At 45.0% G+C, this 17,419-nt stretch overlaps 1 protein-coding gene across 1 annotated transcript in view; it reads left to right on the top strand.

Annotated features, from left to right (window-relative positions):
- The window catches only part of MYO5C (myosin VC), a 67,449-nt gene that overhangs the window by 11,553 nt on the left and 38,477 nt on the right, over window positions 1–17,419 (top strand). Inside the window, exons 5-12 of the mRNA XM_014605954.3 lie at window positions 4,477–4,633; window positions 5,626–5,769; window positions 11,013–11,094; window positions 11,929–12,036; window positions 12,766–12,872; window positions 14,035–14,300; window positions 14,901–14,982; window positions 15,226–15,366. Coding sequence (XP_014461440.1) covers window positions 4,477–4,633; window positions 5,626–5,769; window positions 11,013–11,094; window positions 11,929–12,036; window positions 12,766–12,872; window positions 14,035–14,300; window positions 14,901–14,982; window positions 15,226–15,366 — 1,087 coding nt within the window. The remainder of the gene's footprint in view (window positions 1–4,476; window positions 4,634–5,625; window positions 5,770–11,012; window positions 11,095–11,928; window positions 12,037–12,765; window positions 12,873–14,034; window positions 14,301–14,900; window positions 14,983–15,225; window positions 15,367–17,419) is intronic.

Here is a 17,419-nt window from a genome sequence, read left to right as displayed (position 1 = left end):
CTGCCACTGAATTGGCTGAACCTCTGAATCAAACAGGCCCCATCCTCTGTGTACTTTCCCAGCCCTGTCAATGGCTGCCTTGCCTGGCCCCAGCATCCCAGCTCTTTTATAGATTTCCATACATTTCATAGACATTTGGGCTGGAAGGGACCCCAGAGGATCATCGAGTCCAGCCTCCTGCCCCAGGGGCAGGAAGTCAGCAGGGATCATAGGATCCCAGCAAGATAGGCATCCAAATGTGTCTTGAAGGCGCTCAAAGTGGGTGCTTGAACTGCCTCCAGTGGCAGTCTATTCCAAACCTTGGGGGCTTGGACAGTGAAGAAGTTCTTTCTTATGTCCAACCTGAATCGCGGCGGAGTCAGTGACCATTCGATCTCATCATCCTTTGGAGCACTTTGGTGAACAGATGTTCCCCCAGATCCTGATGAGCACCCCTAATAAACTTATAGGTGGCCACCAGGTCACCCCTGAGCCTGCACTTTTCCAGGCTGAAGAGTCCCATGGCTCTCAGCCTCTCATCATAAGGTCTGTTTTCCTGACCTCTGATCATGTGCGTGGCCCTCCTCTGTACCCTCTCAAGCTTCTCCACATCCTTTTTGAATTGTGGAGCCCAAAACTGGACACAATACTCCAGCTGTGGCCTCACCAAGGCAGAGTACAACGGGAGAATGATGTCCCGGGATTTGCTTGAGAAGCATCTATGGATGCAAGCCAGCATTTTGCTTGCTTTACTAGCCGCAGCATCGCATTGAAGGCTCGTGTTTATCTTGTGGTCAATCATGACCCCCAAGTCCCTTTCATCTGTGGTGCTAGCCAGTGTAGCACTGCTGAGCCTATAAGCATGCTGCAGGTTTTTCCTCCCAAGGTGGAGAAACTTGCATTTTTCGGTGTTGAACCCCATCAGGTTCTCATCTGCCCATTTCATGAGCCTATCAAGATCTGCCTGGATCACCTTCCTTTCCTCAGGTTGTGGATGCTTTACCCCAGAGTTTGGTGCCATCAGCAAACTTGGCCAGTCCTCTTCTGACACCAATGTCCACGTTGTTGATGAAGATGTTAAATAGTGCAGGCCCTAGGACAGAGCCTTGAGGGACCCCACTGGTGACCACATACCAAAATGATTGGCTCCCATCAACCACCACCCTCTGGGTCCTACTGCAGAGCCAATTCCCCAGCCAGCAGATTGTGGTGAGGTTGAGGCCTCAGTTAGCCAGTTTAGCCAAGAGGTGATCATGGGATACCAGATCAAAGGCTTTTTTTAAAAAGTCAAGATATACAACATCAATCTATTCTCCTTTGTCCAGGTGATAGGTCACCTGACATAGAAGGAAATGAGATTGGTCAAGCAAGACCTACCGGCAACAAACCCATGCTGGGTATCTCTCAGGATATTGCCTTCAGTTAGTCTGTTAAGGATGGCCTCTTTGATAATCTTTTCCAAGACCTTCCCCAGGATAGAGGTCAGGCTGATGGGCCTGTAGTTTGCTGGATCTACTTTCCTCCCTTTCTTGAAGATAGGCACAACATTGGCCCTCTTCTAGTCTTCGGGCACTTCACCAGAGCGCCAAGAGGTGTCAAAGATCCGTGCCAGGGGCTGAGCTATGATGCTTGCCAGCTCCTTGAGTAACCGTGAGTGTAACCCATCAGGGCCAGCTGACTTGAAGGTATCCAGCTTGTCAAGGTGTTCCTTCACAAGATCAGCTTCGATAGAGGGCAAGGAATCTCCCTCATTCGGGCCTGCCTGACCCACAGTGGGCAGGGGCGTCCTGTGGGACTGGTAAAAAAAAAAAACTGACGCGAAGTACCCACTTAGCAAGTTCACTTTTTCCTGGGCATCGGTTGTCAGTTGCCCCATGTGGTTTAGCAAGGGTCTAGTGTTGCCCTTGCTTTTCCTCTGGCTCCCCACATATCTAAAATAGGATTTTTTATTGTCCTTGATATTTGTAGCTAGCTGGAGTTCCATCGCAGCCTTGGCTTTCCGGGTTTGCTCTCTGCAGGTCCGGACCAGAGCAGAGAGAGTATTCCTCCTTGGTGGTGGTTCCAGTCCTCTATTCTTTGTAGGTCTTCCTTCTAAGATGCAGGAGGTCTGCCAGTTCCCTGGAGAGCCAAGGGGGCTGCTGTGCCCTTTCGCTGCCTTTCCTTCAAGATGGGATGGACTTCGCTTGCACATCCATGATTGCTCCCTTGAGGAGCAACCACTCGTCCTGAACTCCCCTCTTCTTTGGGTTGTGGTCCTTTAGGGCCTTTCTGACAAGCCTCCTTAGCTTGTCAAAGTCAGCTTTCCTGAAGTCGAGAACTTCTGTATTGCTGACTGACTTACCAGCTTTACGGCAGATGGTGAAGGTGATCAGCTCATGGTCACTGTCACCCAGCTTCCCTTCGATCGTTAGGTCTCTGATTAGGTCGTCCCCAGCTGCCAGAACGAGGTCAAGCAGTGCTTTACCTCTCGTCGGCCTGTAGACTTCCTATGTCAGATAGAGGTCATCCATGCTTGAGAGAAAGCTTTGCAACTGCTTGGATTTGGCTGAGCGCTCCTCCCACGAGATGTCTGGGTAGTTAAAGTCTCCCATGACAACCATACACCGGGAGCATGCGGCCTCAGCCAATTCCCGGGTGAACTCCTGGTCAAGGTCTTGACCCTGGGTAGGGGGTCTGTAGTAGACTCCCACCATAGTATCCCCTGTGCCATGTTCCCCACAGATTTTAACCCAGAGGGTCTCAAGTCATCCACCATGGGTGCCAATGTTGGCTTGTAGGGACGCGTAGCTTTCCTTGACATAGAGAGCTACGCCCCCACCCCTTTTGTTCACTCGATCTCTCCTGTACAGGGTATAGCCGTCTATATCTGTGGCCCAGTCATGGGTGGAGTCCTACCAGGTCTCTGTTATCCCAGTGACATCATAGGTATTTGCATTTAGCATGAGAACAAGTTCATCCTGTTTATTACCCAAGCTCCTGGCATTTGTGTATAGGCACACAAGTGTCCCCATGGGGGCCCTTGCCTTGCCTACATTTTGTTTTGGGGCTGGGGTGGGATCCCTTAATTGCCTTGGTTTGCTGGCTTTGCCAGGGTTGTTCTGCAGGCCAGCAGTGGCAGTAGTCCCCCCATCCCCTGGCGGGCTTAGCCCAGTGGAGCAGGTCAGCCAGTCTTGCTGAGAAGAGCCTCCTCCCCAGCAGAGAGAGGTGAAGGCCGTCCCTTCCCAGCAACTTGCTGCCTCTCTCTCCAAAGAGCAGACTATGGTCATGGAAGCCAAAGCCTTCCCGATGACACCAGCGCTGCAGTCTTTGGTTGACTACCTGGATCCTCCTCCCCCTCCTCAGACCATAGCCCGAGACTGGGAGGATCGAAGAAAACACCACCTGCACCCCCAGACTCTTAAGCCCCGCACCCAAATCCCTGTAGCGCCTCATGACCCGGCTGGGAGCACTTCGAGCCACGTCATTGGTGCCCACATGGATGAGGAGCATAGGGTGGTGGTCAGTGGGCTGGAGGAGTTTAGGGATCTTCTCCGCAATGTCTTGGATTCTGGCTCCCAGGAAGCAGCAGACTTCCTGGGCTAAGGGGTCGGGACAGCAGATTACCCCCTCAGTCCCCCTCTGGGCGGGACTACTTTTTTTTTAAGAGCTCGGACGCTGGGGTCAGGCAGGGCAGCCATTGACGGGGCTGGGACAGCGGGCGGGAGTCAGGGGACGCTTACAGGGGCTGGGGGAGCAGGCAGGAGATAGGGCAGGGTTGGGCAAAATGTAGTCCACGGGGCACATGCGGCCTGCCAGGCCATTCTATCTGGCCTGCAGGGCCCCTAAAAAATTTAGAAAATTAATATTCATCTGCCCTGGGCTACCTGTTATGTGGCCCTCGATGGCTTGCCAAGACTCAGTAAGGGCCCTCCGCCCAAAATAATTGCCCGCCCCTAGGATGGGGGGGGGGGGGGGGGTCCCCCCATGTCCCCCTGCTACTTACCAGCACTGTGTCCGGGCCCAGCTCCCTGTGGCGGTGAGTGGAGACTGCCCGAATCTCTGAAGTTCTCCGAATCTTTTCCGAATAGATTCGGACCTTTTTATTGGTCTCCCAGTTTGTTTTGGATTCAGAGATTGAGCCGCTGAATTGGGCCGAATCTCCTTCGAACTGAATCAGTACCTGAAGCTTCACACAGCACTATTGTATAGTCTACCCTCAAGGAGGGGAAAACCATGCACTCTTATGGAGAGATGCTAAGTGGTCAAGAGCTTTTAGAATTTACATCTTGTTGACCAGAGAAAAGACAAAAGTGATCCCAGTGAATTGTAGTGATACTAGATTACAAGAGATAAATGTGAGGGAAGAAGCCAAAAGCCCAAAGAGGAGGTGAGAGTGATTAGCAGCTTTGGCTATAACTGCAAGTCCATGCAGTTATTTCATGTGTGTAGATTATTAGATATATACACTTCTTAAATTTGCAAGATATTTAAAGTATCTTTATTACTACTTTGTTTTAGAAATAACAAAAATCAGTCCATTATAGTCAGTGGAGAATCAGGAGCTGGAAAGACTGTGTCTGCTCGGTATGCTATGAGATATTTTGCCATGGTCAGTAAGTCAAGCAGCAATGCACATGTTGAGGATAAAGTATTGGCTTCCAACCCAATAACAGAGGTAAAATTAAGAATGTATTTGTAAAGGATTTTTATATTTGTTAAGGGGAGTACCTTGAATACTGGTGAACACCTGTCACTGAAGGCATTACCCATTCCAGAAGTTCTAGTAAATTGTAGCAAGCTATATAAGGCCTGGATTTTCAGCTGGTTAGTGTAGTTCAAAATATGTATGCCCTTTTTTCTGAATCACAGGTTTGTTTAATTTTCTTATGTGCATAAATCCTGGATTATAACATATACTTTGTAAAAATGTGTAGAGTCTATATATAGTTCCTCCAGTTCCATATTTCCCTTTAACCATCTTTTAAAGAAAAGAAATTCCTTCAGATCTGGCCTGTCATTGGCAAGCTCCAGTCTAAATCACTAGTCATATTTTTGAAGAGTTGAGTACTTGTATCTCTACTTAACTTCTGTGAGAGATTAGAAATCTCTATGCTTTTTAAAAAACAGACCACTATTAAGTTTCTGACTATTATAACCCTAATTTAAACTGTTTATCTGTTAATGTATATATTAAAAATAAATTATCAAATTGAGATATGCCATGTAAAGAACAAAAGAACTTTTAATAAATTAACAGATTCTGTTATGTTGCAGTTCTGAAGGTTTTGTTTTGTCATTTAATTTGAATTAGTAGAGAAGATTCTGGGATTTAGGTTATGGGAGAGGAAACAGGCATGGTTTTGTAGTTGTGGATAGAAAAAGGTTGAAAGCCCTGTACTAGGTATTTATATTTTATCTAATGTTCAGAATATACTGTGCAACTTTTAATATGTGCATTTTAATATGTGCATTTTACCTTGAGACTAATTTTCAAACTTGAGCCTCACAAAGTAACTCCAGTATTTCACATTTTTGTGCTTCCAGAGATCACGGGGCACTGAAATCTTTGGCCATCTAAGTCATGGTTTAAGAGAGGTGTCCCCACGTGAAAGCCTGAATGATTCCTTTAAAACAAACTGTTTGTTAAAGAGATTATACTTTTTGTAGGCTGTGGGTAATGCAAAAACAACACGCAATGACAACAGTAGTCGGTTTGGGAAATACACCGAAATCAGCTTTGATCGGAGGCATCAGATCATTGGAGCAAATATGAGGACATACCTACTTGAGAAATCCAGGGTTGTTTTTCAAGTGAGTAAAATTAATTCCAAAAGCCAACTGCAATGAAATCACTGCAATACAATTCTCTAACTTTATTAGAATTTTCCTAAGGTTGTAAGGTGATATTTTGCATAACATGTATTAATTTTATTCAGCTTTTAACTTCATCTGGAATACAAGACCAGCCTTAATTAGGCATGTATCTCCCCATCTGCTTATACTACATAGAGTATGACAGAAGACACTGGTCTCTTAGAATTGTACACATGATGCCGTTAACTTGATGAAAATATTACTTTGTATGGCTTAATGGCATCACAGTGTACATGTGCAAGACTTTTGTGCGTTTTAAATGATTCTGCATCACTGCAAACCAGAATACATCCAGATATAGTTCAGTGTGCACTGTTGTTGCAATGATGCAGTAGGGCTGTGTGAGGCTTCAGTCCCCAATTTGATTCGGCGGAGATTTGGCCTGATTCTGTGGCCGAATCTCCAAATCGAATCAGGAAACCCTTGAATCTCTCTGAATTGAAATCGGAACCCTCCAAATCGATTCAGAGAGATTCAGAAAGATTTGGCGATTTGGACATAAACACAACTTTAAATGTTTGTTCTACATACCTCTAGGTAGCAGGCAGCTCATGAATACTGCAATACTGGGGTGCATGGAGTGTCCTTCAGGAGTGCCAGGGGCTCCCCAGCACACTCAGCAGCAGACCTGAAAGTGGACCAGAAGCACTTCTGGTCCACTTCCAGGTCCACTAGGGAACACGCAGGGGGGGCCCCCCTGCATCCCCCTGGCTCAGCAACTGGTGCCTCCTGGGTCTAGGGGGGGCATCTGGGGTCCCCCCTGGCCAATTGCTGAGCTGGGATGGCGCGGGGGGCTGAGCGTCCCCTGAGCTATGGGGGGGCCCCCGTTCTTTCCATGGTGACGGCGCTCCCCAGGGCCACCCAGGCAGGCTGCTAGCAGGCCAGGTGCTGCCCCAACTTGGGGTCAGGGAAGAGTTGGATTGGGCCAAGTACTGCCTCCAAGCTGGGGCAGCACCCAGCCCGCTAACATCCCATCCCAATACTGCAGGGTACCACCACTGCGGAGGAAAGCCACGGGGAGAGATGGGCTGGCTCCTCCAAAATAAAGGATCAGACCCCTCAGCTTCTGCCTTCAGCAGGCACCTGCTGAAGGCAGAAGTGGTAACAGTCCAGATCCTTTTTTTTTTCCCAGTAAAGCCTGCCTGTGGCTGGGGGGGGAGGGGGGGATGAGCTGCTAGTGGGCTGAGCAGCCCCTGAGCTATTGGAGGGCCCCAGTCCATCCCTCTGCAGCAGTGGGGCCACCTGGGCAAGCTGCTAGTGGGCTGGGTGTTGCCCCAGCTTGATCCAACCATTCCCTGAGCCCGCCTGCTAGAAGCCTGCTCCCTGGGCAGGCTCAGGGAACCAGTTGGAGTGGGCTGGATGCTGCCTCTGAGCTGGGGCAGCACCTGGCCCACTAGCAGCCTGTCCAGATGGCCCCAGGGGATGCCACAACTGCAGAGGGAAGGACTGGGGCCCCTGCTGCTCAAGGGCTGCTTGGCCCTCTTTCAGGTCACCCCCTAGCTGTGGGCAAGTTCCGGCTTCAACAAATAAAAAGGATCAGGCCCATCACTGTAACGTGGCGGGGAAAATTGAAATGGTGGGTTTCAATTAAAAACCCACTGTTTCAACTCAAAGGGCATAGAATAAAACATTGGGGATTAAACCCCCATCATGTGTGCAAGCACCCATGGGGAGATGTACAGTGAAACAGTATGTTGCACCTAAAAGTGCTATATTGCTTGCTGCCCATCGTGACCTCAGGCCACAAAATCGAACTCATCTTTGCCACACAAAGGAGATGAAGAAGCCAGGTGAAAGGAGGAGTTGTAAACTTCTGCTCTGTGCAGTACATTGGCTTCTCAGGACAAGACTGAGAAGGGGAATGGATGGATGAATGAATGCATGGTATCTTGTTTTGGGCATTATTTAAACAAAGGATGCTTGTAATATTGGAGTACATGATAGAAATGAACCTGAGGCATTTGGAAAGAACAAAATTACTTAATTAAAATTTATATTGTTGTTTTTGCCAACTAGTTGAAATAGTATGGCCAGCCTAGTTGTCACTTCTTTTCACTCAGTAATTTCTGTGTTGCTTTGCTCCCAAAGTTTTCCTTTGTCATGCTGGAGACATGGCTAAATTGAGTTACTTGGCTGGGACGAGGTGAAATGAGAGATGAAAGTGAATACAGGCAACCCTCACTTAGTGCTTTTAACTGGTTCCCCAAAAAATCAAGCGTTAAGCAGAACAGCGTTTAAATGAAACCCATTTTCCCATAGGGATTAATGTAAATAAATATAATTCGTTACTAGGGTGCCCAGCAGCAGCAACATGAGCACCTGGTAGCTCAGGCCCAGCTCACCTGATGCTGTGCCATTTCTGCCTGCCCAGGCCCAGGCTGCAGAGGTGGTGCTGTTGGTCCCCTCCATGATGGGCAGCAGGCAGTGGGGATGGTCACAGCTACAGCCATGGTCACTTCAGGCTGGTTCCGCCCAGCCTGGCTCCATAGAGCTCCTGCCAACCTGGACCCCACGCTCCTGCCACCCCACCCTGGGACCCCGCTGGCCCTGGCCCAAGGGCAGCAGTGTGGGCCCCACACTCACACCTGCCCACCTACTCATCTCTCCATCTGCCGCCACCATTTCCCTACTTTCCTGCCCACCACCACCTCTTCTCCCCACCCCACCTCCACCCACCCACTGTCCGCTCTGGCACTACACGATTCCTGGCTGGACCGCTGTGTTGATAACTGAGTTTCCCTCTCAGGAGAGTTATAACAAAACTCGCTGAGCAGTAAGTGGAATCAGATATGAATGTAAAATGAACGTTATAATGAAGTAGCGCTAAATGAAACAGCATTAAGCAGGGGTTGCCTGTAGTTTAAGGTCACCAAGAGCCTGGTAATGGGCTCTATAGGTATTTAGACTGGTCTCTGAAGTTAATAATGACTAGAGTAATGGCCTGATATACTGCCCACCATAATTTTGGAAAACTTCTGTCTGAAGTTCTGTCTCCATTTAGCAACGTTGCTAGTAAAATTCCAGCATTTTTAAAAATGCCTCTATCTGCAAACATCTAACATGTAAAATATTTCTAAGTACCTCTGGCAAGACTGTTATACCATTTCTGGTGTGGACATGCTTTCCCTTTTTCTTTTGGGAAGAGATAATGTTTTTTTATGGAAGGCATGATAAACTGAGATGCTTTTCTAATAGCATTTTTAAAACAAGTAAATGACCAAAGATCTCACTAATTCCTCATGCTTTAAGTCAAGGTTGCCCAGTCTGTGGCGCACAGCAGATCCAGTAGGGAACAAGCATAACAACAGTAGGTAAGACCAGTGGTAGAAATCAGAGCAGCAGACCAGGCAGGGATGGCAGAGCAGAAAACAGCAGTGGATCAGGGAGAGGAAGGATATCAGAGTGGCACTGGGGAAGGGTACAGAGCTATGTGGCATGTCTGCCAAAAAGGTTGGCCCCCACTGCCTTCAATGATCAGATTTTATTATTTGTCTGAACATAATCAGTGTAGTAGAAGTAAATGGGAAATATAAACCTTATTGAGTATTGTGTAGTAGGTACAATCGTTAACAAGGTTAAATTGCCAAATGCATGTGTGGCAAAGTGGGTGTCCCTGGATAGCCACAGAGCTAGTTTCCCACCTGCCTCTGGGCACACCGCTCACCTGTCTCACCCACCACACCTTGTTGTTAATTAATTAAGGCTGTCAATTAAGGCGGGAGGCTGCCCATTTTATACCCCAATCTTGGGGAGGCTGTCCGCAGCTCTATTCCCCCCCTACAGATGCCATCTCAGGTAGTTGGCTCAACCATCCCCATCACCCATTAGCTGTGGCCCCCAATCATGGGGCCCTTCGGCTTCTGTAAGCCCTGGCCCAGTCTCAGGTCAGTTGGGACCCCGAGCTTCTTTGCTTATTATGGGTACCCCTTACGGTGGGCCCCTGGCCCTTTTGACCCTTCCTGTCCTGGCCCCAGCATTGACCAGTCGTGTGTTTCGGTTGGGTTTTCACCTCCTGCCTGCACTTAGGGATCAGGGTCCCCCATTCCCAGCTCAGGTGCTCCTGGAAGTGTGTCTGGCCCTGAGGGGTCACTCTCCCAGCAGGTTAAGGCACCTTCAGAAGCTTACCTGGCCTACCCTGCTCTGGTGTTATATGGCCCACCCGAAGGTGAGGGCTGGGGTTAAAGCACCCCTACTCGCCTTTCACTGGGGTGGTAACTGGCTTGGCATTTCCTGGGGGCTCCCATGCCACTGAGAGCCACCCACTCCCAACAGGGTACAGTTTTAGGTCATGGCCAGGACCAGGAGCCTCCAAACCATCCCCTACAGCTCCTGCCCTTACCTCCAGGATGTTGTATTCAGCCTAGCAGCCAGACAGTGTTACTACCAGGCCTGCCAGCAGTGAACTGCCCTGTTTCAATAGGCAGCCATGGATTTAAAATGGCTGCCGCAGTTAGGCACCTGCTGGCTGCTTGGCTCGACCCTTGAAGTTATTAACCATAACACAGCATGTTATGGTTAATAACATTAATCTTTGATGTGTACAAGTTGGAAAAGTTTGCAATATAACATAATATATTTTTCTATTTTTCCAGTCCTGCAACCACTTACATGCATGTGCATGTTAAATATGTCCCTAAGTGTTTATAGAATCAGGGCATAATTGTGTATCAATCATTTATAGCATCATGGTGGAATAGTGATACTGCACTAGAGACACTATCTTTTTTTTGTAAAAATATTTTAATATATTTTTGCAGTAGTAGCTCTTCTTGTAATGATAACTGCTTCTTCTGTATTTCGTTGTTCTAGAAGATTACTATAAAAGAGTCTTGAGAGCTTTTCAGTTTCTGTTAGGGAGTTTCATTTGGCACTTCCAAAAGCTACTGTGTTCATTATTACATTTGCCAGTTCTTGTTACATTTTTAACTGAACCAGTTATTAGAATAACCATTTTGGCGAAAAAGTCTGAACAGTAACATTTAGTTTGAGGAAGAAGCATGCTGGGATTTGTCACAGTTAACATGCTTGCTGAATTTTAGCATCAGACAGTGCTTGACCAAACTATATCGCAGTGGAATTTACACTATAATTGCTCACCCTTTTCAACTGTAGTCAAGTATCAAAAGTTATTCCATGTTCATTTCTCTTTCTGTCATGAGGTTCTTTTCTTCCATTTACAGTCAGAGAACGAAAGAAACTACCACATATTCTATCAGTTGTGTGCATCTGCTCTGCAACCAGAATTTAAGCCTCTTAAATTGGGTAGGTTTCAAATAACTAAGTTATTTTTTAACCTCACAAAGGTATTTTTTAAGGGTTTTTCCCCCCCAAACCACCCAAACCTTTATTGGGAAGTGCAGCATATAAATCTAATAAACAATAATTAATCTAATCGGAAATTTGCTATTGGCTTTCAGAGCACAGGGTTAGGCAATGCGTCTCTGCACATGTTTAATGCAGTGCCAGGCACTTTTAATTAGCTCAGCTTGCTAATTAAAAGCTCCCAGTACCACATCTGGAGCACATGTAAAAATGTCCACCATGCCTATCATTGGCACCCTCCTCTGAGTAAGATGCCACCTCAGCCAGAAGCAGTGCAGCTATGTGAGTGTGTTACTTTGGGCTGGGTACCTCTTGCTTCTGAATGACAGGGTCAGTAGCCTGCTCTCATGTTAACTAACCTGCCCATGTCCTGGTACAGACACAACCACAGTGTTTCCAGCCTTTGAAAATTCTACTGCACCACTTCATTTAGTAAAGGTTGTCATAGTGATAGCCTTGGAGACTGATGGTTTCTCTGTTCTACTTGTTCTAAAGTTCTACCTGTTAAAAACCCTAGACCTATATGACTGTTGTGTCTCCATAACAGTTCTTCAGCCCTTCTGTTGAGAGTGTCAACCAGAGTGCTGGTCAGTGCCACTTGTGCTGGTTTTATCATGGATTCTTGCCTACTAATAAGTGGACTCAGGTCACCAGCTCATTTTAGAATTCCTGACAGACAGCAGCAGTTTACATTTTTACTGACCTTGTGGTGAAATATTCTCTGTCCTGGTACCAAACTTGTTCAGTGTTGCCAGTTTTACCTTTCATCTGCAGGGAGTGCAGAAGAATTTAATTATACACGAATGGGTGGCAATACTGTTATTGAGGGAATTGATGACAGAGCGGACATGGTGGAAACTCGGAAAACGTTCACTCTACTAGGTAAATAAGAATATTTGACCTGAACTAAGAAAATAAGTTCTGAAATGACCAGAGAGATGAATATGCTTTAAATAACTGGTGAGTTTGTGTAGTAATTACATAAACATAGCAAGTAGCAGTTTACAAGTTGGTATTTATTGTGAATGATATAAATCAGCTAGGGCTAGAGTCTGACTCACCTTTATGCTGGCATCAAGTAAAGAAAAGGTAGCATAGAGCCTTCCTTATCCTTGTGTGCCTGACGTAAAGGCCACAGAGAATTGTAGCTCCTCTGTTCATGAAAGTACTTGAATTTATTCCCCTGCTGCCAAGATTGAGAAGGGTAGAAAAATAGGCAGAAATGTGTCTGTGAACAGCAAACAGTGAAGCCCTATGGAATTACAAGGGATACAGACTGTAGCTGTATTGATATACAGGCAAAAGCAATCAGAACTCTGGGTAAAGGTGATAACTTTTATTAGACCAACTAGATATTTGCAAAAAAAAATATTTTCTTTGCAAGCTTTCGGGCGCACTCACAGAAGAAGGGTGTGTGTGCCCAAAAGCTTGCAAATAATTTTTTTTTGCAAATATCTAGTTGGTCTAATAAAAGATATCACCTCTACCTAGAGTTCTGATCCCATGGAATTACTAATTTTTTGAAGCAGAATTGAAAGTGTTCCAAGATCTTGCTTTTCATCAATAGATTTTGTTTTTTTACTATATTTAAAAAATATCTCTTTGTTTTAGGTCTGAAGGAAGATTTTCAGATGGATGTTTTTAAGTTACTGGCAGCAATCCTGCACTTAGGCAATGTGCAAATAATGGCTGTTGGTGATGACAGATCATCAGTCAGTGTAAGGAATCTGTTCATTCATTCAAATATCTGCTAACTTTTTCTTTATTTGCCAGGCAATTGCTAATCCTCTCAGATGTGTCCGAGACACCTAGAATATCTTTCCTCAGTCTCCATGTTACAGGTTGCCTTGATGCATCCTTTTATTTGTGAGACATTTCTTGTAAAAATCTTTGGTCTCAGTTCTGGGATTTGGACATCAGCTCTAAATCTGGCAAATTAAAGTTACTTCACAATGTCACTTGCCTAATATAATTCTCAGCTGAACACTCAAGATAGTTGCTTGTAAGCCAGTGCTGTTAAGACGATGCATGCTCGAGTTAAAGAACAAGGAGAAGGATGTGGTCAGCATTCCCGTTTCCTGCTGATCTGCAACTACTGGAATGGCCCTTGCGACTGCTTGTAGTCTGTGCAAGACAGCAGCCTCAAGGCTACTCAGATTTGTGCCAGGAGTCTAAACCAATGGTTCTCAACCTTTTTAGATTTGAGGCAACCTCAGTAGATTTGAGGTACCCCTCAGTAGACTCAAGCCACACGTCAGAAATTGCCCGCTTTGAGCTTTCACTAATTTTTGACTATAGAAAAATAATAGTGCAATTCTTCTATTGTAAACGTCTCAGAGAACAGGTTAGAATGGTTTTAACACTATGGATTCCTGTTTGAAACTGGGTTTATCTTGTTTGCAAACCTAATAGTGCTAACATTGTATGGCACCCTGTGGCACCCTGGAAAAGATCTCAAGGCATCCCAGGATGCCATGGCACTATGATTGAGAATCACTGGTCTAAACCAACATTTAGTGGCCCCCAAACCAGGGCAACGCAATATAGCTTAAAACTACCTTTCTTTTCTTCACTCTGCAGTAGGTTCATCTTGTCCAGTCCAGGGGAGTTATCCCCCTCTGTAGAGAAGGTTCTGTTGAGCATTGCATACTCCATAAAACTCCTTTTGACATCAGTAGGGATTTTTACTTGAATAACAAATGCTGAGTATGGTCCTATATCATAAACGAATCCCATAGGTTGAAATCCTGACCTTTTTTAAGTCAACACATATGCGGCCACTGACTCCAACAGGGCCAGGATTCCACCTATGTATTTTAAGTATTCGTTAGATACAACTTTTAAATACGTTCTATTAATATTTATTTTTCTCCTTTAAAGCTGGAGGATAAACATCTTGATATATTCTGTGAACTTCTGGATTTAGATAGTGAACCAATGGCACAGTGGTTGTGCCAGCGAAAGATTATCACTTCCTCAGAGACTGTAATAAAGCCAATGACAAAACTACAAGCTCTTAATGCTAGGGATGCATTGGCAAAGAAAATCTATTCTCACTTGTTTGACTACATTGTGGAAAGAATTAACCAAGCCTTGCAGTTTACTGGGAAGCAGCACACTTTTATTGGCGTCCTAGACATTTATGGGTAAGATTATCTCTGGAGAAAAATGAATGTAATGTTCTACCTTTCTTTGCTGTCAGTATGTCTCTAGTCTCTGACCTGTATGTCTGTGCATTTGGGAAATGTTATGTACATTCTGTGTTACTGTGAATTAGCTTTCAAAGACTCCATTTATCCACAGAGATGCAGTCTTGTGTTCTGTAAAATCTTCTCCCTGCAGTACAGTAGCACAACTTGTTTATGAAGATTAATATTTATAGCATCTTAAAGTAACAATTGTCCTTGAGTTTGTTACTTCTCATGATACCAGTCTTTCATATTCACCTTTTCAGAAATGTTTTTGGGGAACCCACTCTAAAGGTACTGTTACTTTGATGTACAATGTGCTTCTTTACTGGTTGGTTATCTGGTTGGTTATCTTAGTTTTTTGGAACGTTTTCAATTCCATTGTATATTCAGGCCTGAGCTAGGAAGTTTGAGAGAATATCAAGTTAGTATATATTTCTATTATAAGCAGCATCTTACTCCAAAGTCCCATAGAGAATTAGCATTTACTCTTAAGTGATCATGTGCCTATTTTTCCCCATGCTATTACATCTTCCTCTTATTTATAATGTATTTCAGCTTTGAAACTTTTGATGTGAACAGTTTTGAACAATTTTGTATCAATTATGCTAATGAAAAACTACAACAACAATTTAACCTGGTACGTGAGTATGTTTTGTTGCAACTGTATATCTTGGCTGGTATGTATTGTAACAATTCACAGTAATAAAGAAGATATTTTATTTTTTGTATATAAAAGCCCACTTTTTTCAAAGATATATACTGCATATCACATGAACATGGTAGCTTTCCCTGTGTTTTTTAATGTATTGCTAAACTGCCTGTATCGTGTTTCTAAATAATTAACCTGTATTTTTGGTAATGTTGACATTTTCATTGCTAGCATGTCTTTAAACTTGAACAAGAGGAGTATATGAAGGAAGATATTCCATGGACCCTAATAGATTTTTATGACAACCAACCAGCTATTGACCTTATTGAAGCTAAAATGGGAATATTGGAGCTGCTAGATGAAGAGTGCTTGGTAACTTCTAACTTGTTATACTAATGAGCTGGCATATTAAACAATGAAAACATTTCTTCATGTTGTGTTTTGACCAAAATTTGGGGTTTAATCCATTTTTTCCTGTTCAAAATTTAAAGATAAGCACCTGGCTGATACAGTAACAGATCTCTGAATTTCCTGATTATCTTCTACAGATTCAGAGAATCTTTTATTATTGGCAGGAAATAGAGCAGGGGAGGCACCTTGGAGTCTAATGGGTTCCAAGCTGGTGTAGTCTGTGTTGAGGGGGCACAGATGTCATCTGGGTCAGGACCAAGGTCTTCTGGCTTGGTTGAGAATTGGCATTAAATAGCAGATAGAACAAAAGCATGTATATTAATCCATATATAAATAAAAACAGGTTGCTTAAAAGAATGGAGAAGAGCTGTAAAGTAGGAGCAAAGAGATATTATCAGAAGTGGCTACAAGAGAAGTGCAGTAGAATAGAGAACCTGATTACTAAAAGAATAATAGCACCGGAGAGGAAAGGAGCATGTAGAAATTAATGATACAAATATGGCAAAACTGCTCCATCTTTAATGCTGAATGAAGTTCTGTTAATGTTGATGTGATTTTGCTACATTTGTAACTTTCTCAGCTTGTTCACACATAACAATTAGAATACAACAGCTGCTGTTCTTGCTTAAATCCATTTGTTCTGTTTGCTTTTTTTATTTCACTTAAAATTAAGAACAAAGGACAGAGCCCATTTAAGTCACCAAATCTAGTCCCCTGCTGTTGTAGGCAACCAAGCTTCCCTTCCTCACTTTCAGCTACACCTTAGCTATACCAGAGCTGCACCCCTTCTCTTACAGCACACCCACTTGCTGTCTGTGCACCATCCAACCTTCTTGTCTTACAGTTTCTCTCCTTCTCTTTCACCATTTCTTTATCTGTTATATCAGGCACATGCAGCAAGGGTCTGTATTTTAAAGGGAAAACATAATCTTATTTTTAAAGGACATGACCAGGAAAGAAAAGATCTCCCAGGAGATTTCTGTGTAACATTGTGTAACAGAGCAACTTTGGTGCCTGCCACTTTAAGGGCTTAGAGCAGGCAGCAGGGCAGCTGGCAGGTGCGGACCAGCCCTAATGAGGTGGTCACATAACTGCAGGAAGATCCTGTGATTGGAGGAGGGAGCTGAGCAGCCTCCATTTTAACTCAGGCACTCATTGCTGAGCCAGCAGTCTGCTGCTGGCAGCTGGAAGAACACCACCCAGCTGATAGGGCTGTGTGACACTTCAGTCACTGATTCGATTCAGTGGAGATTTGGCCCGATTCGGTGGCTGAATCTCCGAATAGAATCAGGAGACCCTTTAATCTCTCCGAATCCAATCAGAACCCTCCAAATTGATTCAGAGAGATTTGGAAAGATTCAACAATTCGAACATAGACAGCTTTAAATGTGTGCCCCACCATAGCAGTGTTCATGAGCTGCGCCTGATATCTCAAGGTATGTAGAAAAAACATTTAAAGCTGTGTCTATGTCTGAATCACTGATTCTCCGATTCAGCATCGAATCTGCAGATTCAAATTTGGCCAAATCAGGACAGTGATCCGAATCAATAAATTGAATCACTGTCCCTAATTCAGGCTGAATCCAAATAGAATACAGCACGTTTCGCACACCCCTACCAGCTAAGCTGCTGCTCAGAACATTCTTGGAGGTAAGGACAGGAGCTATGGGGATGGCAGGATGCTCCTGGTCCTGCGGTATGACTGAACACTACACTCTGCTGCAGTAGGATAGCATGGTGGGTCCACCCATGGTGAGGTAGTCCCCAGGAAATGCCATGCCAGATGCCTTTCCAGTGAAAGGCGAGTAAGGAGCGCCTTATAGCCCCAACCCCCACAGCATAGTGAGTAGTAGGGAGGCTGTGGAGCCAGGCACATCTTTAGACACCTGAGCCCATGGGGTGTAAGACCCAAGGCCCTGGTGAGGGGGGCCAGGAGTTGGCCATAATGAGGGGGTGGAAGAATGGCTCCAGCGAAGGGGACAGAGTGTTGGCCCTGTGAGGGGGGTATAGTGAG

The sequence above is a fragment of the Alligator mississippiensis genome, chromosome 11 (genome assembly GCF_030867095.1).
Source record: "Alligator mississippiensis isolate rAllMis1 chromosome 11, rAllMis1, whole genome shotgun sequence".
NCBI classification, from domain to species: Eukaryota; Metazoa; Chordata; order Crocodylia; family Alligatoridae; genus Alligator; species Alligator mississippiensis.
The sequence above is the reverse complement of the archived record's forward strand: the minus strand, read 5'-3'. Positions and strand labels throughout refer to the sequence as shown.